Source organism: Sciurus vulgaris (assembly GCF_902686455.1).
Source record: "Sciurus vulgaris genome assembly, chromosome: 2".
Taxonomy (NCBI): domain Eukaryota; kingdom Metazoa; phylum Chordata; class Mammalia; order Rodentia; family Sciuridae; genus Sciurus; species Sciurus vulgaris.
The window spans coordinates 159,550,400-159,572,330 of NC_136462.1; the positions used below are offsets into that span (position 1 = coordinate 159,550,400).

General features: G+C 40.5%; 1 protein-coding gene across 2 annotated transcripts in view; it reads right to left on the reverse strand.

The window, feature by feature from the left end:
* Nucleotides 1-21,931, reverse strand: part of SLC24A3 (solute carrier family 24 member 3) — a 511,438-nt gene that overhangs the window by 200,726 nt on the left and 288,781 nt on the right. For both annotated transcript variants that reach the window (XM_079123534.1, XM_079123535.1), the window contains exon 3: nucleotides 607-683. In XM_079123534.1, the coding sequence (XP_078979660.1) occupies nucleotides 607-683 (77 nt within the window). The remainder of the gene's footprint in view (nucleotides 1-606; nucleotides 684-21,931) is intronic.

The following is a 21,931-nucleotide window of genomic DNA, read 5'->3' on the forward strand; positions in this document are numbered from 1 at the left end:
GCAAATCAAAGCCTTAGATCCAATAGGTCTGTTGAAGAAGATGCTGGAATAATGATGGACATACAAGTCCACAAGGAAGGAAACAAGTTCTTTTTGATCACCTATGATGTTGCTGATGATATGCTAGTTATCATTAAGATTAATTCACTGATTTAGCAAATACTTTGTCCCCACCATGTGTCAAGAATAAGTGTGGGAAAGAAACCAAGTATAAAACAAAGTCTCTCTTCTCATAGGGCTCACCTATGATATCTACAGACAATAAGCAAATAACTATCTAATGACAGATCACGTGGAGAAACATAAAGCATGGTAAAGGGAAATACTGAGATGCATTAGATAGGCTGGTTAAGGGGGTAGTGTGTGAGCAGAGAAGCAGGCTAACAGGGAGAGCAAGTCTGTTTGATTTCAGACTCCACACTTGAACACTAATATGAAGAAATGGATACAGACAGGTGTCTTCCAGCATATAAACCTGTGACCTTTAAAAGATGTTGTATTTGGAGACGGCCAGGAGGGAGGGAGATTCCTGTATGGGCACCGTAGCTGCCCACCTACCTCCTGCCCTCCAAACCCTCCAGGCAGAGGCACAAGAGGGGTACTTACACAGAGCACGTGGAGGACCACCGCTCCTTGTCTTCTATCCTCATTGGTGAAGATGTCATTGGGAAATTCATGCAGGGCTAAAGAACAGAGAGAAAAAAACAGCTCAGTCCAGATGCCAACATTTTCAGTGCTGGAGGTCTGGGGCATTGTTACCAATTTTGGTTTAAGAGTCCTGATTTTAATATGGGGTTCATGAACCTGAATGAGAAAAAAAATCCTGCATCTTTAAGTTTACAAAACTCTAAATAGAATTTAGTGTTTTCTTCAAATAAGAATGTGAGTGAAAAACCAGAGTAGCATTAGAAAAACCCAAAGTCTGAAATTTTCATACTACCATTGTCCTTTGGTATTCATGTGGGATTAGATTTGGGACCTCAGGGGGATACCAAAATCGGTGTATCCTCAAGTCCGTTATGTAAAATAGTATGGTCTTTGTGTAGAACCTGCACACATTCCCCCATATACTTTAAATCATCATGAGATAACTTATGATACCTAATACAATGTAAATGCTATGTAAATAGTTGTCATTCTGTGTTGTTCATGGAATAATGGCAAGGGGAAAAAGTCTGCACATGTTCAGTATAACATACAGTATTAAAAATATATTTGCAATAGTTGGTTGAATCCATGGATGCAGAACCCATGGATATGGAGGGCCAACTGCACTATTTATTATATTCATGCAGCTCTCACTCATCATTTCAATGCTATGGTCACCACTTATGACTTAAAGTTCAGTGAAGAAGCATGCAAACTACTATCTTGGATTTTTCCTTAATATTTTGACATGATTTCATTTCAACATCATCAGTTTCCATTTGTAACTGTATGTACTTTGTTGCATGCAGTGGAAAACATTCTTTTTTTGAGCAGGGTCTGTAGGAGTCACTGAGTGACCAAGGGGTCTATGGCATGGGCAGGTTAATGGTCCTGCTCTCAGTTGTCCATTTTCCTCTTTTCCTTCTCTCCCTGCCATGGCTTGGGACTGTGGCCTGTGCCTATTATAATTTCTTCCATGCTCTCTCAGTCTGCTCCTCTTTCAGACTTGACCCATATTGGCCACAGGGCTGGGATATCAACTATAGGGTTGGTCAGGCTCCTCCTCACTCCCAAACCTCCTGCACCATGGCATCCAAGCCTGAGCATGTGAACTGGCAGCTCCAAGTGGGTTCTAGCCATTTCCTACTGCAGCTTTCTTTCCCTTCTTTTTTTGGCTTTGCACGTGTCCCTGCACTCAAACAACTACTCACTAAGCAATTACTGTCAACCAAGCATTGTGCTTGTTGTTGGAGCTGAGCAGTGAGCACTGTGTGTGTTCTCATATCTTTTATTTTAAATATTTTTTAAAATTATTTATTTTTTGTTATTTACAGACTGCATTTTGATTCATTGTACACAAATGGGGTACATCATTTCATTTCTATGGTTGTGCACAATGTAGATTCATACCATTTGTGTAATCATACACATACATAGGGTAATGATGTCTGTCTCATTCCACCATTTTTCATACCCCACCTCCCTCTCATTTCCTTCTACATAATCTAAAGTTACACCATTCTTCTCTCACCCCCTACCCCTACCCATCCCCATTTTATATCATCATCCACTTATCAGGGAAGATATTTGGCCTTTGGTTTTGGGGATTGGCTTATTTAACTTAGCATGATATTCTCCAATTCTGTCCATTTATGTGCAAATGCCATAATTTCATTCTTCTTTAAGGCTGAGTAATATTCCATTGTGTATGTATACCACATTTTCTTTAGCCATTCATCTGTTGAAGGGTATCTAGGTTGGTTCCACAATCTAGCTATTGTGAATTGAGCTATTATAAACATTGATGTGGCTGTGTTACTGTAGTACGCTGATTTTAAGTCTCATATCTTATCAGATAGGATCATGTGCAATCCCCTGAATACACCTTGCACTTTCCTCCTTCTGCATCTTTATTTGCTTCTATATACACACAAGTTGCAGCATCTGTCCTAACCTCTGTTTTCCCTCTATCATAAAATCCAATCAACCCTTCATGGCCAAATTCTCACATCATCACTCCTTTGTGAAAAATGTAATCATACATGTACATAGGGTAATGATGTCTGTCACATTTTATTTATAGGGCAGTGCTGGAGTAAGGTGTGTCATGTGGTCTTGGGTCTGAGACACAAGGTATTGGGGCCAGAGTGTACTCTTAGTATAGAAAGCAAAGATCACCTTCTAATGTCCAGCAAGGGAATCAGAGATAAGAATACAGATTGTGTATTTGAAATTTGCCAAGAATAGATCCTAAATCTTCTCAACACACACACACACACACACACACACACACACACACACACACACACGCACAGAGAAACCATGTAGAAGTGGTGGATGTGTTAATTATCTTAAATATAGTGATCATTTCATAATTCACAGACAATCCTCAACTTACCATGGTTTTTAGTTTTCAACTTTATAATGGTGTGCAAACTTTACACATTCAGTAGAAACCATACTTTGACTTTTGATATTTTCCAGGCAAGTGATATACAATACAATGCTCTCTTGCGATGTCTAACTGTAGGTTAATATCAGGGTTCTCAGTATATTTAAGGCAGGCTAGTGTAAGCTATGATACTTGGTAGGTTAGGAGTATAAGCATATTTCAATTAAGAATATTTTCACATTATGATGAGTTATTGGGATGTAACTCTATCATAAATTCAAGAGCATCTATATATGTCTATCATGAGACCACAAACACATATAATGTTTGCAACCCATGTTAACTCAATGAAGCCATTTTAACAAAAGCAAGGCTCACCTGTGTCTAGTTAAGGCTCACACTTGCTAGTTTTGTCTGATTTCTGAGATGATGAATGGAGGGAGACAAGGAACAAAAGGCATGTTGTGGTCACCCCAAGTTTTCCTAAGTTGAAGCTGTTCTAAATATGCTGTCCAGAATTCCCCTGGTCAATGAATGGAGAAAATGAGAGGAAACCTGGAGAACTTCACCTTGGGGACCACATGAAGCTACATCTGAAAATGACTGTGAGGGGATGAGGGTCCACAGAAAAAGTGGGAAGTTCATGTGCAAGGATCCCAGACATTTTATTGCAATGTCCAATTCTAGCCTCTTTCCTCTGCAGGTCTACCGCCTCTGGCTGGCAGTGCCCTTGCTGAATTGAACAGAGATGGAGGAAGGTCTCCAGCCCTCCCTGAGGAGGAAGCTCTTTAGTTCCTAAAACCTCCCTGCTCATGACAGTGTTCACAAGGGGCTTCTTCCCAGCCTTCTAATCACTTCTTTCCCACCTTCTTCCTCTCTGTCTACACACAGAATGTCTTACGTTCTTGAGAGGCCACTTAAGTTTTATGCTTTCTCTTTGAACTCACTCTAGGTAAATGAGTTTTAGCCCTAATAACCATCCAATGGCTCCCACATTTCCTTGCCCTCCCCTCAAAGTCCAGCCTGGATCATAAACTATGAGAAATGTTCCTTTCTGTCCACTTTTCAAACTCAGGAAACTAGAAGAGGAAAAGCCCTGTCAGAGCAGCTGTGTCCCACCCCTTTTGGACTGGTGCCTTGGGTCCAGAGTTTTCCAGCATGGTGACTTGCTTCCATGTTTCCTGACCTTGCCTAGAGTCTGCATCCCAACTTTGGGTTCTGAAGGGGTGACGACCAATGTCCACACTTTTGCAACTTTCTCCTGAGGTTTCCTTTGTTTTATATAAATTCTCAGTGATATTGGGAGCCAAGGTTAGGCCTCAATTGGCTGGTGATGGACCTAAAAAGATTGAGACCATGACTCTGGGCAGGAAGACTAATATCAAAACTATGCAAAAATGATGACAGTGCCTATTTATTGAGCACCTGCTCTTGGAAGGCGCTGAGGCTTGTATGCCTCCAATATCCCTTTCCGCCCCTACAGATTGCTGTCATTCCCATTTTTCACATGAGGACTTCAAAAGACAAGAAGATTAAGTAGGAAAAAAAAAAAAAAAAGAGGACTGAAGATCCATAGCTAGACACCCACAGAGCAGGGCCACACCCCAGCAAATCTAGGGCAGTGGATGCCCTTAACTGTTGTCAACCCATCTCCTTGCAGTAACTTGCAATCTCACTCTACCCAGTGACTGCTTCCTTTTCATGACTTCCTCCAAAAAGGGAATTTGAGCTGATCTAAATTCTGTTGCCACACCACCAGAGAGAAACAGATAGGCTGATTATTTTTTTATTTTTTATTTTATTTTATTTTTTTATACTTCAGTTGTCTTTGCCACAGAATTTTTCAGCATTGGCTAGTTCCAGGGTTCAGATGTAAACACTCTTAATGTCTTCCCACACTGAAAGGTGGAGATGGATGATAGGATGCCAAGTTAATTTATTGATCACAATTGCTATCACAAATAGGTAAAAAAGTCAGTGGTCTTCCCTGAGAGAGCACCAACCCAAAGAATAACATGTTGGAACTGCCTACATGAGGTCCCCAATCATTTGGGAATATAGATAGATATAGAGGTGAGGACCAAGGTAGGTTTTGTCACAAATATGTGGCAGCCAGCTATTGCTCTACTTCCTGCCCAGTTTGCTTCCTACAAGAGGAGTAATGTAGCTTTAAGCAATAACGGTTCTAGGGCAGCATATGAAGAGAGCTAAGTAAGTCAACACATGAGCACCCACCAATGCTGTGAGAAGGGAGGTAGAGGGCAGAGCCTGACAGCATGTCCACACCATCAGCAGCTCCCTCCTCCCTCGTCGCTGACACCTCATCCATGCAGTAACCCAGGCAGTGTAGTGGTTTTACCAAGAGATCCATGTCAGCAAACAACAAAGTTGGTTTTGAATCCAGGCATTTTGATTTGAAATCCCCTTGATACTCAGACAAGAACAACTGGATGAATAAAAGTTGAGCAAAGACATGGATTCCACTGGGCTTAGCCTTTTTGTAGAGGAAGGGTCTTGTCAGAGATCTCTATGCCCAGCCAACACATGGGACTCTTAGGCAAGACTCAGATGGGGGCTGTGCCTTGGATGGGACAGGACCCAAAGGACTTGCTGCTGGCTCTGAAAGGTACTGAGGAGCCATCCAAGGTCCTAGCTAAGCAGGAGGGAACTGAGATGAGACCACAGAAATGTAATCAGGGTCCTCCTTCCCTTGATACTCAGGGGCCTCCTTTCTCTCTCTTCCAGGAACTGAGGATCCTGGCAGGGACCTGATCATATTGTGCCCTCTAGATCCCAATTTGATCCATTATCAGTTGAGTGCTACTGGCCTTGGCTAAAGATGCCTTCTCCATCAGAAGTGATGACTGGTTATGAGAAAATGTATAAAAGTTCTTTATGGATGATACCAGCCATTGCCTGGATGCAGGTCACACCAGTCTGTTAGTGGAACAGTTGGCACTATAAGGCTTCCTTGTAAAATTGATGTGGTTGGTCCATGGTTGAGATAAAGGTAGGGAATGTGCAGTGGGGAAGGGCAGAGAAGAGCTGAGTCAAATGCTTTCAAATCATTTTGCTTCAGGAATGACAAGAATTCTTATTTGATGGCTAACAGCAAGGTGAAATGACCAGTTTAAATATTCCCCTAGACAGCTTCACCTGACATAGATCATAAATACCCTGACTACTTTTTCACCACAGCCCCCTCTAAGAAAGTACACCAGGATGATGATGAATTTGTAACAATGGGTTCAAAGTACTTATGTACAACTTGCCAAGAATACAATCCTCTTTTATCTTTTATTCTTATCCCAGGTTTTGCTTTTGTGTCCTCAATTGGGAATCTGCAGATGTGCAACTCAGTATCAGCACTTCCAAGAGTAGGGCCTTTGGTGACATATCTGGGCCTCAAATTATGCACTGACCATCTGAACAATGGAGACTGACTGCTCCAAGCACATGGAATGATGTAGTACACACAGCAGGCATCTAATAAGTGAAGAACCCTGAAGAGAGCAGCCCCTGTACATGGTGTAATGATGGAGTAAGTCAGTTTTGTCCAACATGCACAGTGCTTCAGGGAAAAGCTGCCAGCAGCAGCTGAGTGTGCTTCCAAGAGGCCAGGCAAAAACACTCATGTGGATGACACACTCTGGTGCCTTGCACATGCACGTGGGAAATGATGTGTTTAAAACAGTGCAGCTATCCTAAAGGCATGTATGAAGACAGGGTGGCACACTTGATTGGATTGCTCCGCCAGTGCTTCTTGTACTTGGTTCCTTCATCTATAAAATAGGAGATTAAACAGTGTGGGACCTCTAGTTCCTCCTGCAGAGCTAATGGCTGGTGTTGATGTCACCCTGCTTGAGTGCCTTTCCTCATGTTAACTCCAGAAGGACTGAGGGCATCTCTTAAAGCTGGGATGAGAGTGCTCACTGACATTTTTCTTGGGTTGTATTTTGCATGAGGGGAATAAGAGCCATGTCCAGATGCCTCCAATACCATTTCCAACTGGAGATGCGTGTGTTGATGTCATCCTTATAGAGTTGTTATGAAGTTTTTAGACAGTGTATGTGAAATACCTAACACCATGTTTTCTGGAGCTGCCTATCATTATCCCTAATTATAACAATAACAAGATCCTTGTCTGGCATGGAGCAGAGGGCACATTCCTCTCTGGTCTTTGTGTTGAAATCCATCTATTGCCAACTCTTGGCTGGCTTGCATTGGTATCTCTTTCCATAGCATCGTATTTAGTCCAGTTGTGTGAATATATGTGCTTCCCATTGGGACCACACAGCCCATGTGGTAGGCTGGGAACAGTTACTTATGCAGGGAAAATGGAGCAGCCTTATCCAGTTCCCCCAAATACCTTCAAAGTCTGCAAAGTTTAGTTCTGTTCTTCTTTTTCTTCTCTCCAATTTTCCTTCCAGTATATCCTGCCAGCCCTAGGGGCCAGCAACAACATCAGTGCTGTTCCCATGGAAACCACAGAGCCCTCAATGGAGTGGATCCCCCTTTCCAAGGCAACAGCAATCAGCATCCCTGCTTCCCTTCTGTTTCCTGGCTGCTTTCATGAAGCTTGAGTTTGATGACTCTAAACAGAGGTTGGCAGAGAGGTGAAAAATGTTCCTTTTTTTTTCTAGGGGGGAATCACAGCAGGGACTTCCTTGGCATTTTAGACAAACTGATCACACATTGATCAAAGAGTAGCACAGGGTAGGGATGAACACATCCTAAAGAGACTAGATCCTTCAACATGTCAGAGCAGAAGGGATCCAGGATGCTGCAGCCATTAGAATAGCAGACCATCATCTCAGCATCTTTCTCATGAACAAATACCTAGTGCAACTTGATTGGCTGGTCTCCTAAGACTGCCCCACAAAGTGGGGGGTCCTAATGCTGCCCAACTCTTCCCTGCAGGAATGGGTTACTTCACACTATTGTTTGAGACACTTTCATCTGTCAGTGCTCCTCCCACCCCCATAAAACCTGCTGCTCCTACTTTCCCTGATGGAACGTTCGGAACTCTGCCAGGTATCTTGTTTACTTGGTCTCCCACAGAGCCCTCTCTGACTTTCTTTTTGTGTCCATATCATACCATGCAAGAACCCATCAAATGATTTCCCAATCACATTGCTTACCCATAGTATTTTAGATCCAGGGACACCATGAGCTCCCTGAGGACAGGAACACTATCATTTCTCTCTCTGTTGCCAGCACCTACCAGGCAGGGATCCATGAAAGTGAAATAAATGTCAAGTGAATACAAGTGTAAATGAACACAGAGGGCCTTTTTCTCAGGAGGTGGTTTTTAGTATAAACACAAGACAAAATTAGCTGATAAGTGATATTTGGAGGCTCATTTCAATAAAACTTCCTATAACTTGAGCTCAACTCCAGTGTCCATTAGCATTGCTCACAAATAGCCCATTTATCTTTGTTCCAAAGACTTGGAAGAAATACTTTCTACCACCCCTTAAAGGTTAGATGGGACCATGACCTAGTTTCGTTAGTGAAATCTGATCAAAATGAAATGGATCACATGTGACTTTGAAAGCCAGTGTCTCACTCACCCTCTTGCATTGTATTGTCTCAAAATTCTTGAAACATGTATCAGGAAGAATCTCCTACCAGTCTGGATCCTTGAGTGACAGCAGAATCCCCACTCCCCTGATACATTTTATACATGCAGTATGAATAAAAAGTATCATTTTCTTCTTTGTAGTCACTGAGATTTGGGTGCTGTTTGTTATACAGCATATCCTAGTCTGTATTAAGTAATAGCATAATGTGGTCCTTGGCATTACAACCTTTGGCACATTAGGACTTGCCTTGTACCAAATTTTGGTTGTTTCTGCCTTTCCACTAGACAGAGGGAGGGGGATTAAAGTTATAGGATGGTTATTTTTCCCTGTCTTCCCAACACATTTTTCATCATTGAGGTCCCCTTAACAAAATTATCCATAAAAGAACCTGTATAAAATTACATACAGGTTGAATAATCCTTATTCAAAATGCTTAGACCAGAAAATTTCAGATTTTGGATTGTTTTTGGACCTTGGCATGTTCACCTACACATAATGAGATATTGTGGCATTGGGATCCAAATCTACACACAAAATTAATTTATGTTTCATATGCACATAGCTTGAGGGTAATTTCATACAGCATTTTAAATGATTTTGTACATGAAAAAAAATTACAAGTGTGGAATTTTCCACTTATGGTGTCATGTCAGCACTTAGAAACTTTGAGATTTGGGAGCATTTCTGATTTTGGATTAGGGATATTCAACCTGCTTATGCACAATTTAATTCGTTAGTTTCTGGAACTATTTTAGAGACATTCCTATGTATTCTTACACTCAGAGAGGTTAAGCAATCCCTAGGAGAGCAAGAGGGAGAGTATTAGGCAAAGGGAGGATGCTGGGTTCCAGGGAACTGCTCTGAGATCTTTTTTAACTTTTATTTTTTTTATTTTTTCACAAGTATGGTACCAGGGATTTAACCCAGGGGTGTTCAGTCACTGAGCTATATCTCTGGTCTTTTTGATTTTTTTAATTGTTAGACAAGGTCTCACTAAGTTGCCTAAGCTGTTCTCCAACTTGGAATCTTCCTGCCTCAGCCTCCTGAGTTCCTGGGATTACAGGCATGTGCTACTGCACCTGATGGAAATCATCTTTTTAATTTGTGTCTGGTTCTAAGGAAGGATCATGTCTTAATTATTTTTAAAAATTTATTAACTAATCAATGCAGTGCCAAAATGTACATATTTAGTCAGTCCTTACAATTGCTGGATACTATACTCAACCTAGTAAGGAAAGACAAAGAATGTATAGTCCTTATCAGTGAGGAATTAACAGTTGGAGAAAAGTTAAGTTGAGGGCAACTCTGTAAAATCATCCCAGTAATTTCAGTACCCTAAATTTAAGGGCAGAACTAACTTTTATCAAGTATGCAAATATATATTCCTCATGTCTTCATTGCTTCAACATGATAAAAAGCATTACCCCCAATTTTCAAATAAGTAATCTGAGACCCAAAGAAGTTAAATAACTAACCCAAGTCCACAAAGATGTTAGTGGAGGAAATCAAGGTGGTATCTGACTTTTTAGTATGCTTATTCACTATACTAGAAAGGGAAAGCTCACCATTTTTTTCTTGACTTTTAGCATAAGTTCTTCCCTTCAAAAAACAGACAAGATTCAAATTCAAGTGGACTGATGAATGAGTGGAAGCAAGATCACTAAAAGGATCTCTGTGATGGAGGATCAACCACAGGTCCTGGTAGAAAAGAGCACCAATAGACAGCTCTTCAAAAACCGATTGCCAATGCAATTTGGCAAGGTGGATCAGTCAATGTTCATGATGTGACATTTATTTACCACTGGTCACCAGGTTTTAGAAGAGCATGAAGACCTGGGTTTGAATTCCTCCTTCACAAACTCTGTGGCATTGGGGAAATGCCTTAAACTTTCTGAGTCTTGGTTTCTTAATATACTAAATGGGAGAATAAAAACAATACCAGTTTTTATGGTTATTATGAAGATTAGTTGTAAAGAAGCTTATGAAATATGCAGAACCTAGAATTGGGTAAGAAATTGTCAAATGTTAGCTCTTCCTGACTTCAGTAAATATTGGAGAGGGAGAAATGGACAAGGTGTGTTTCCCAAGACCCTAATGTTCTGCCCTCAGTTCTGGGGCCCGGCCACTTCCATGTTAGGTATCCACCATCACTTAACATTCTCTTTGCCTGATTTTTTTTTTTCCCCAAACCTAAGAAAGAATGCATTGCCCAGATATTGCAATTTGGATATGCTGAAGAATTAATACCTCTATTTCTCCCATGAGAAGCCTTCAATCAAAGTCTGATGGAAGGCAGTTGTACAAATACCCCAACTCCCTCACTACTTGGATGAGATCACTCTGACATGTGTTCTACACTGTTCCCAGCAGAACAAAGTTGCTCACAGTGGTAATTGGCTTTATAAACATGCCTTTGATTGGCTGCCTTCCCTTCCCTGTTTCATGGTCTCACTTCTCCACTTCTCTACCTGGAATGATCTCCCAAACTATTTGTACTTGAGTCTGCCTCAGGGTTTACTTCTGGAAAACCCACACTTAAACAATGGGAACTAGGAAGTTTTACATTTCTGCACCTCTCCATTTCAACAAAAGTTAGCTTTTCCAGCAAAGGATTCATTCAAATTCTGGTGAATTTTTCCTGAAACAATGGCATAGACACTGGGCAATTTTCAGTGGACTTATTTTCATGCATTCATAGAGAAGAATTCATCCTGAAATCTAGATAGCATTATGGAATCACCTCACTCCTGAATGAGGAAGATGGGAAACTACGTTTGCTACTTTTTCATGGAGCTGAAATTGATCCAACACCCACAAGAATACCCTTGTTTTCCACAATAAAGTTCTTTCTTTTTCTCATGTCCATATTGGCAGGAGATTTTAAATAATCGTTCCACAAGCTTTTCTCCTGGAAGGAAGCAAGCATTCTTTGACTCAAAGAAACTCCACCATTAGTTATGTAGATGTTTGGCCTTGGTAGAGCACTGAAATGTAATTTGATGAACTAGAAACATATTTTTATAAATAATTTTTAAAAACCCCACATATCAGTGCTGCTCATGTCTCTGAGTCAGCAGCTACTGTAGAAAATCCAAGGATCTCATTAATAAGATAGCATTTGCAGGCTGCAAAAATGGCAGCAGACAGGAGGTCTATTTATAGCCAACAACTTGGGTTTGTTGCTTATGGAATTACCAAGGCTGTATCTGTAATGAATCCACATTAAGGAAAATAAAATATCTATGCTAAATATTCCTGTGGTTTTCAGAACTTTATGCCAATTTTGGACTCCTTTGCCCCTCAAAATGTCTTTTGGTGCCAGTGTCAGAGACAGAATGTTTGAACCCCTCAAAATGTCTTTTGGTGCCAGTGTCAGAGACAGAATGTTTGAATGGATGACTTTAGGATTGGATCAGGGTGTTGCAACTTTCATGTTCTTATTCCAGGGAATCTGGATCAACAAGATAAGGTGTGTAGGAATCCCACTTATTCTTTAAGAGGACCTACAATGGTTAGAAAGCTTTCCCATTCCCTCAGTACCCTTGGAAAGGATGATACTGCATGCAAAATGTTTATTTGGAAAAGTGTGCTTAAAGGAGTTCTTTTTGAATGCAATAATTACCTTGATGAGTCTACATTGAACATTTTTACATCTTTAAGGCATTTATTTTATAAAAGATGAGGTGGGTATGCTAAATGACTGTATATTTCAAAATCAGTGACATTTTTTAATGTTAAATCACCAAATCTCAAAACAAGAAGTAGCCTTTAGAGAGATCTGATGAGGAGCATAAACATTACCTTCTGCCTCGTTTTTAGAACCCATTCTTCTTTCCCTATTTTATTCCATGATTGTTAATTTGGGGGATAGGAAATAGGTCTTAGCTCCTGTGTTCATTATAACAATGTCTGCCATGGTTATAAGAATAGGAATGGATATGTGTATTCCCTATTTCTCTACACTGAAGCTTTGCTGACAAAGTCTACAATGCAAGAATGACTGGCACTCTTTTGGTTCTACTACTAGTGATTCCCACCATATTTTCCTTTGATCTGCATGTTGGTTAGAATATAATCCAATTAAAAGGAGAGGAAAATCTTAAAAGTGTTCTAGGACTGGAGTTGTGGCTCAGTGGTTCAGTGCTTACCTAGCACATGGGAAGCACTAGGTTTGATCCTCTGAACCACATTAAAAGCAAATAAAGGTATTGTGTTCATCTACAACTAAAAAAAAAAAAAAATTAAAAGTGTTCTAATACAATTCTCCAAAGATAGAAATATATTCAAGCAGCTAGATTAGTTTATTGTTATGATAAAACAATAGCTTGGGATCTAGTCTGAGATAATAAAACTACATATCTAAGAAAAGTCATAGCTAGTTGTAGGAAGACAAAAATTGGTCAATTTCAAGGGCAAAATACAAGTTGTGCTACTCCTCAATTTCTTAATTGGCAACCTCTAAACCCTTCCTTGCGGGGAAAATACAGATAGTACCTGTAGGAAATCCTTTGTACTTTTTTGTTACCATGTGTTGGGTATCTTTTGATCATTTACCTACAGTTTTAGATCAAAGCACTCAAGAATCTACCAGTTACACCTTGAACTCTTTTAAGGGTGGATATGAACTTGACTTTCTTATTACATAACCAAATTTCCAAATATCATGAATCCATCTTTTAGAAAACATCTGTCTCTGAATATGAATAGATATTAAGAGAAGGCCATAATTAATTCAAACAAGAAAGTAATTCCTTTATCCACTTTCCCATTCCCTTGAATCATCACTGAGTTCTGATGGTGACATATTACAGCTTTGAATGAAACAGATAAGGTGCCTTTGCTTTGACAATGAGCTCTAATCTCCAACTAGGCTATTAGGATGTAGAAAAAGAGTAGGATCTGATAATAAGGGAGATACCTCGGGAAGGTCACTGTGCTGTTTTATAGTTATTAGAGAAGTATGGTCACAGTTTAGAAAAGGCAAGATCACAGCCAGAGGATTTAGAATCTACCTTATGCGTCCAATAATTTTGATTGTGTGTTTGACCTCATGGATGATGTATGGAGGAGACTCTGGATTCTGTGTCTTCCCATGAATAGTGTTGAATTTTGTTCAAGAAAGAAGTTGAGTTACTGCAGGGTTGGCTCTTGTGGTGGTTTTAGGCTTCACTCTAATAAACTTGTTTTGATTGTCCCCTTAGTCTTGGGATGTGGTCTTTGTAGAATTTCAATGAAAAGGCTAAATGGTCTAATCAAGCCCATTTAACTTTGGGAACTTGAACTCTTTTGTCTTTGTCTCCTGAACTTTTTTGTCTCCTCAGCCATTCAGTCTTTCTACTGTTGTTTTCCCTGAACTGCTTGGAGTCTTCCCCAAGTATGCCTTGTTCAGGGGTCAGTCAGTATTTGAGGGGAATTTATAAGTAGATTTCAAGGTTTTTACTCTGTTGCTCTTTCCTTCCTAATGTTTCCCCCAATCTTCAGTTGATTTGGGAACTCCAAACTCTAATCTCTGATACCTCAATTCAATAAGACTGGTGCTTTTTGTTTGAGCTCCAATCCTCCACACACTGGGCACACTGGGAAGTTTCCCATTGGGAAAAGCCAACTCTGTTCCTCTTCCTCAGTGTGAATTCCTTCTTTCAGAGTTCATATCGCCTCTGGTCTCTGTTCATCTTATTCATTTCTCAGAGCTTTTAGTCAGCTGTTTTCATTTTGTCCTGAGTTACAATTGTTCCAATGGGAATGTTGTTACAATTGAGATATGAAATATCTCCCAAAGGTTCATGTGTTGAAGATTGTCCTCATTGCACCGATTTTCAGAGGTGGGGCTTTTGGGAAGTGATGGGGTCATGGAGTCTGTGATCTCACTGACTAGTCCATTGATGGGCTCATAACTGAACAGATTATTGAGAGGTCGTAGAGACATAAGAGCTGGTATCTACTGTGAGAAGTTTTGCTCTACCATACCCTCCCCACCACCATGTTTTGCCTCATCATAAGTCCACAGCAAGAGTCTACTGGACCGAAACCAGGAACCAAAATAAATATTTTCTACCTTAAGGAGATTTTTCTCATGGCAACAAAAACCTGACTAACACAAATGTTAATCCACTACAATTTATTCCACTACGACTCATAGTCAGAAGTCAATATTATATTCTTTTTTTAAATTTATTTATTTATTTTTTTATTTTTTTATTGTAAACAAATGGGATACATGTTGTTTCTCTGTTTGTACATGTATTATATTCTTCATTATAACCTGCTGTACATAAACTTACAGTACTAAATTCACATAAAGATTTCAAAAACTTGCTATTAGCCCCATTAAGTCCTCTGTAGAACTAATGCAGCCTGGAAAAACTATATGGCCCAGTGATAAATAAGAACCTAGGGAAAGTAAAGTTTGCTGGGATGGGTTGGCAAGATATGTTGAAGGACTTGTATGAATAAACCAAGGGTTAGAGAGAAGGAGCATTCAATACAGCAGGAAGTTATAGGAAGAGATGTTACAGCTTTCCAAAGCCTTCAGCTATAAATATTTCAAGGTCAAGTCATTTCAAACAAGCATCTGTGGCAGTTCTGATGCCTCTGACAGGTTATACCCCAAGGCTCAGAGGCCAGAATATGTACTCAAAGGCAGAATAGCATTAGAAACCTGTTATAGTCCAGGGAGTGAAATTGTATTCTTCTTTCTTTTGGAATCTGGAGGATCTCTTACATGTTTCCCATATGTGTCAGATTTGTGATGTCTCACGTGAAGTTGGCAAGTTGAAATTCACAGCAATAGAAGGTAGGTGTTTAATAAATGATTTTCAAGTCTAGGCAGATTTGTGAAGCATTATAAGAAGGAAATAAAGAAAGGCAGTGAAAAACAATTTTGACCAAGTCTAGTCATTATATAAAGCACATAAAAGTAGTAATGCTTAATTTTTTTAAAGGAATTAAAGAAAAATTCTGCCTCATTCTTGAGTTAGTTAAGACCAGGATAAAAAAAATGCCATGATTTGTGTTGAAGGAAAGAGAAAAAAACAACATGGAGTAGGAGAGGAAAATATCACACTATTCCTTCATCAGAGAATATCTCTCCTATTGTAAGGAAATAACCTCTGGTCCCCCTTGGAACTCAAGAGTTTGGGTTGTTGGCTATCTTTATGTCCTATGTAATTACAATTCATTGTAGAGTTGGCTGGAGTTGAAAACAGCCTCAAAGAAATTCTTAAAATTATCAACATAATTATTTTGAGACAAAATAATGCAGAGGCAGTAACAGCAACAAAATTCCTGTGATGTAATGACCTTGATCATGACCTCACAGAGGCCAGATGCAGATGTACATATTGAATCAGGACAAATCTCAGGTTCACTTGAGTCAAAGACTGATCAAAGAAATAAATCTCTCCCTAATCCTGCCAGCCAAAAATTGGTTTACCATGTCCTTAAATAAGTTGAATTAGAGTTCATCACCTGGCAGGTTCTTTCATTTGAGTTCAGGTAGAGGGTGGAGTAAAATGACATAGCAGACTTTTAAAGGATGGAAAAAATTTCATATTATTATGTCCTGTTATCTTTTATTATAACCATTAAATTTCAGGGCATTTCATCTAGATCTATGGAGAAAGTCTACTTAAATATTATTTTTTTAAATGATCCTTTTAATGTTTAAGCCACTTTTAAATACAAATAACATAGCTGATGAGAGAGTCTAATGTTTAAATTTTCTTGTATAGCTCAAATAAATATGATCAGGCCTCCAAACCTCTCTGCATAAAAGTCTCTGATCTCCTAGGTAACACTCAGAAGAGGAGAGAGAGGCAAAACGGCTGCCTTTATCTGGTGGAAGCAGAAAATCCGTAGGTATCCATGACCAAGGAAGCAGGGCCCAGCCTAGTAGCTTACACAAGGCCAGCTCTCCAGGATCCATAGCCAGGAGGGCTGTGTGAGTAGAATTGTCTTTCTTGGAGTCTTTGGCACAGAAGCAGATCAAGTTGCTTATTCTTTGCAATTTCAAGCAAAGGTCTCTTTCCAAGGATACAGGGTTCCTTTGAGAAAGATTCAAAGATCTGGTTTCTTTATGATCACAGTCACATTCTGTAATCAGATTTTCAGGAACACAGATGTATACACATTTCCCCATCAATTTAACTCAAGAATTCAGGATACGGTTGCTACATCTGCTGTGTTCTTCTAAATCTGGCAGAGGATAATAAGAGAGCACACACAACACGGTCTTGTCCTCTTGGACAAACTGTACACATGATTTTGTGTGTGTTTATACGAGTATTGCATGTACGCATGTGTTTTAGTCAGCTTTTTTGCTGTTGTGACTAAAGGACCTGACCAGAACAATTGAAGATGAGGAAAAATTTATTTGGGGGCTCACAGTTTCAGAGGTCTTAATCCATAGAAGGCTGTCTCCATTTCTCAGGGCTTGAGGAGAGGCTGAACATCATGGCAGGAGAGGGTGGCATAGAGAAGCAGCTCACAACATGGTAATCAGGAAGCAGAGAGAGACTCCACTCTCCAGATACAAAATAAATACCCCATAGCTGCATCCCCAATTAACCACTTCCTTCAGCCATACCCCCACCTGCCTCCAGTTACCAATCAGTTAATCCTATCAGGGATTAATTCACTGATTAGATTAAGACTCTCAAAACCCAATCATTTCTCCTCTGAACCTTCTTGCATCAACTCACATGTGAGTTTTTGGGGGGCACCTCATATCCAAAGCATAACAGCATGTTTGTGTGTATGTGCAATGAACTGAATGCTTTTCCCTATGATATGTTGAAATTCTAATACCATTAGAAGGTAAGGTTTGGAAGAGGTAATTTCTTTTTTTTTTTTTTTTTTTTGTTTTGTTTTTTCAATTGTAGATGGACATAATATCTTTATTATTTATTTATTTATTTTTATGTGGCGCTAAGGATCGAACCCAGTGCCTCACATGTGCAAGGTAAGTGCTCTACCACTGAGCCACACCTCCAGTTCTGGGAGAGGTAATTTCATGAGTGGTATTGGTGACCTTATGACAGTCACAAGAGAGCTTGCTTCCCCTTTCTGCTCTCTACCACCATGTGAGGATACAAGGGGAAGGTGGAGATCCGTAACCCAGAAGAATGCTCTCGCCAGAATGTGAGCATGCTCACACCCCAACCTCAGCCTTCCAGTCTCCAGAATTGTGAGAAATAAATTTCTGTTGCTTGTAAACCATCTAGTATGGTACTTCATTTGTAGCAACTGTAGTCAGACCTGACTAAAAGAGTATGCATGTATGTATATTATGCATATCTATTGCTGCATGACAATCATCTCCAAACACAGGTCTAAGACAACACTAACATATTACTAAGTCTCACATTTCTGGGGGTTGACCAGATTTTATTAAGGGTTCCTTATTTGGCCACTCACACAATTACAATCATAAAGTGGTTGAGTCTGGGAGCACATGAAGGTCCCAGCTGCCATTGCCTATCTGGTACCTGAACTGGGGATACTGAAACATTGGCAGTGGAATAGCTGGGGCTTCTTGGCCTCTCTGTCTCCATGTGTTCTTTCCACATAATCTCTTCAGCATGAGGACTTTCCATATAGTGGTTCAGAATCACACATCATGTATCAAGACAGAGTCAAGAGGAAGTCATATGACCTTTTATGACCTAACCTGGGAAGTTATGCAGAGCATTTTCACTGCCTTCTATTCATCATAGAAGTTACTAGGTTCTGGATAGTCTTAAGTGCAAGAAGAGTGGACTCTACTTCTAGATTTTTTGGTAGGGGAGGAAAAAGTTTCTGGAAGACCATGTGGTCCTGTATTGCTGTGGCCTCCATACCTCTATCTGAAATGACAGCTTCATTTGTAACTGCTTTTATAACAAATCTGTAGCTATTAACATTGATCAGTCAATGAGTAGTATGTAAGATCAGGAAGAAAGGATGACTATGAACCAGTGCAGTGGTAAAGACCTCATGGGGAGGTCAGGTTTGAGTGGAGCCTTGTGGAAAGGATGGGTTTATACAGCACAAAGGAAGCCATCCATGTGAAGAGGAAAGCACCACGGAAGGTTTGGAGGCAGGAAGTAGGGCCATCCTGTGTTCTAATGTGGCGGGTGCTTTTCAATGTGCTTCTCCTTGAACAGTCAAGCTCTTTTGTGCAAACAGGAATATCTGTTGATGTGTTTGTGTGTCATTGTTCCCATTACATATTCTTCCTCGATTCTCACAGCAACCCGGAGAGCTCTGTGCTTCATAGAGTGGGAAACTGGGGACCAGTTCACAATGCAAATATAGTCTTGGGGTTAGGTCTTCTAATTTAAGCAACCTTTGTTTCCATACTATGGTAACCTCTCCAGAATTGACATTAGACATGAATTAGTTCATAAATCCCCCAGGCTCAAAGAAATGAGCGTATATGCTTATGCAATCTAGCTTTGTATTGTTTTCAAAAAAAGAAAAGACTACACCTAGAATCTGTAAAAGCTTGTAGAATGGCATTAAATTTCATGGTGCATTAGAACCTAGAATGGGCCTCAACACTAGAATTGGCCAATTCCTTATTAGCTTTTCACCAGACCCTTTGAATATGTAGTCTTGAATTTTTTTTCTTGCTGTAAGTTTTGCATTGAATATCTTTGTCTCTTCTAGGGCTACCTATTCAGATGAAATCGTCCTAGTCCCTTCTACCCCAAAAGGGGCTGATTGGGGGTTCTTGTCTTATTTAAATGCTGGCAATGTCCTCTTGTGGCTTGACATTTGTTTTAGGCTGAGAATGAGTGAATAGTTGTCTCAGATTCTCCTGTTCAAATTCCCTGATCAAAAGCATGTGGGCACATGCAATAACTCTGTGTCCTGGGGCCCAATGTTATCACTTACCCCTTTTTATGGTCATGGGATGCCAGTGCCCTAATATTTGCTTGGACAAGGCAGAAAAAGTTTGTATCAGGGCCTGAAAAATATCCCAACTTACAGTAAAGCAAGGTTTAGTCACTTGAGAACTGGACTGGTGTGCTTATTGCTCCTGAAAACTCCTCTGAATATTGCTAGAACTGAAAGGAAGCAGACGGAAGCTGGTGCTCTGCCCATCTCCCTGAAGATGTCTTTACCATGTTGCTCCCTGCAGGTTCCATCCTGAGGCTCCCCTGAGCTAAGAATCCCCTCTGTGAAGCTTTGCTTAATACTACACCCTCCCTGACTTCCTACTCTTGGTGGTTCCACTTTCCATTCCCTACCAACTTTTCCAGGAGGAGAAACTCAACTTCATTTTCCCATGAACACTATGTAAGGTTAACTAAGGAACTGCATAGACACAATTTCTTCTATCCAGGAAATCTGTGCTAAATCACTATAGAGATTGCCATCCAAACCTCAGGAGTGCTGGCTAGTGGGCAGGTAGCAAAGAACAACTTGTTCTCTACACTCCTGGGGCATGGGTATGGCATGGCATACTGTTCTTTCAAATGACAGGATCCCAAGCAAGCTACACACATCACTCCTCAGGCCATCAGTTCCTCAGGGTGTCTGTCTCTGTGTACTCAGTGAAGATCATTCTTTCTAGTGAGACTCCTGCATGCCTGTGGGTCCTTGCTGCACTGAGATGGGCTGGCTGGTATTTAGGATAGATTGATGCTAGACTGGACTTGCTCTGGGAAGTTGTCAGTGAGAAATAGGGAGGGTTGGGGATGAGACTGGGATTGGAGAAGCCACAGAAACAACTACCCATGGCCAAAGTTTCCATTCCCCATGCCAGCTGAAGGGAGCCAGGGGTGTCCCAGAGGCACGTCTGACTTGTCTGAACTGAGAGGCGGCTATGAGACAGTCTTTGCAGTGTTTTCACTGGTCTTGAACACGTTCCAGACATTTCTGTGTTTGCTCGTCACATCATTCTTTTTATCTTGTTTTTGCTGGGAAGCTCAGATCCAAATAGCCCAAATAGCAAACTTTGTGGTTATATCTTGATTTATTTGAAACAGTTACATACTCAGGTGACAAGAGGGTGCCTAGCCCCAACCTGGAGCATAACAGAGGATTTATTTGGATATTAGAACCACATGGGATGAAATAAAATGGCAATGTAGATTTGGCAATGTAGGTTTGGCAATGGAAAAGATTGTAATTTTTGTTGACCATTTCCAAATATCAGAAAGACTAGTGGCAGAGAAAAGGTAGGAAGCCTACATGAATAATCAAGGGCAAGACTAGTCGTATCCAAAAGAGAAGAGTCTTCAAAATATCTTTTCCACCAAAGGTATGGACCACACACATTTTGGCCAGCCTTGCCTTTTCTGGGGAAAACTGTCCTGCCATAAAACGAATGGAATCAGTTCTTTTTATGCCCTCATGTTTTAATAGGCTGAGCTGAATAGCTGAGCAGTTATGTCCATGGCTGGCAATATAGGGGAAGGCATTCATGTCTCACCAGCTATGTTCAGTTATATATACATCCTCCACACATCCCTCTGTAAAACATGTCTAAGACCTGCTAAAGTAAATGGCTAGAAAATGAAGATTGCTTTCATAGACAGATGAATGTCACTTCCTTGTAAAGGCAGCAAGAACTTGTACAAGCAGCCCAATATGAAATACATGCAAGACAGTAACATGACCTTCTATCTCTGTAGTAGATTCTTTTGAAAGCCCTTTATTGAAATGATGCCCTCACCACCCATTGCTGTGTGTCTGCTACGGTTCCCTAGTGCATTCTTCTCTAGATAACTTCCCTCTCCAATGTATACTCCCTCATACAGAAATGCCTGGAAGATTAAGTCCTTGGTCCTAGAGCATGGTGCATACAATAAGTGATGGACACAAAGGTGCATAGGCCAGTTCCTGCCTCAAGGGGAGGCAGCTCTGTGGTGTCATCCATGCTCCATGGTCTCTGGGTTCAGTTGGAACTAGTTTGCAGCTCAGGGCACATATTTCCAGGCTCCTCCTACTTGATTCCATCTTTCATGCCACTTCTGAGAATTCTCTGTCAATATATCACTTGCACAGAATCTGCCTTAGAAATCCATCCTGAGAAAGCCTCTTTGGTTGCTATTGTTCTAAGTCTCTAAAAGAATGGGGCATCTCTTGAAATAAAAAATGCACATCAGCTGGTAAAATTGAGTTCCTCAGCCACCTAGGGATAACCATAGCAAACTTCACCTCTTTTAATCCCTCCAAATCACTACAGCCCAGAGCTGGAAGAGGAGTGTTAGTTCTTTCTGTTCCAAGTGAAACTCCTGGCTTGTGAAAAGTTGCCACACAGGCTGTGCACCCTGGAAACTGACAGCTGAAAACCAAATTCAAATTTGGCATCAAGAAA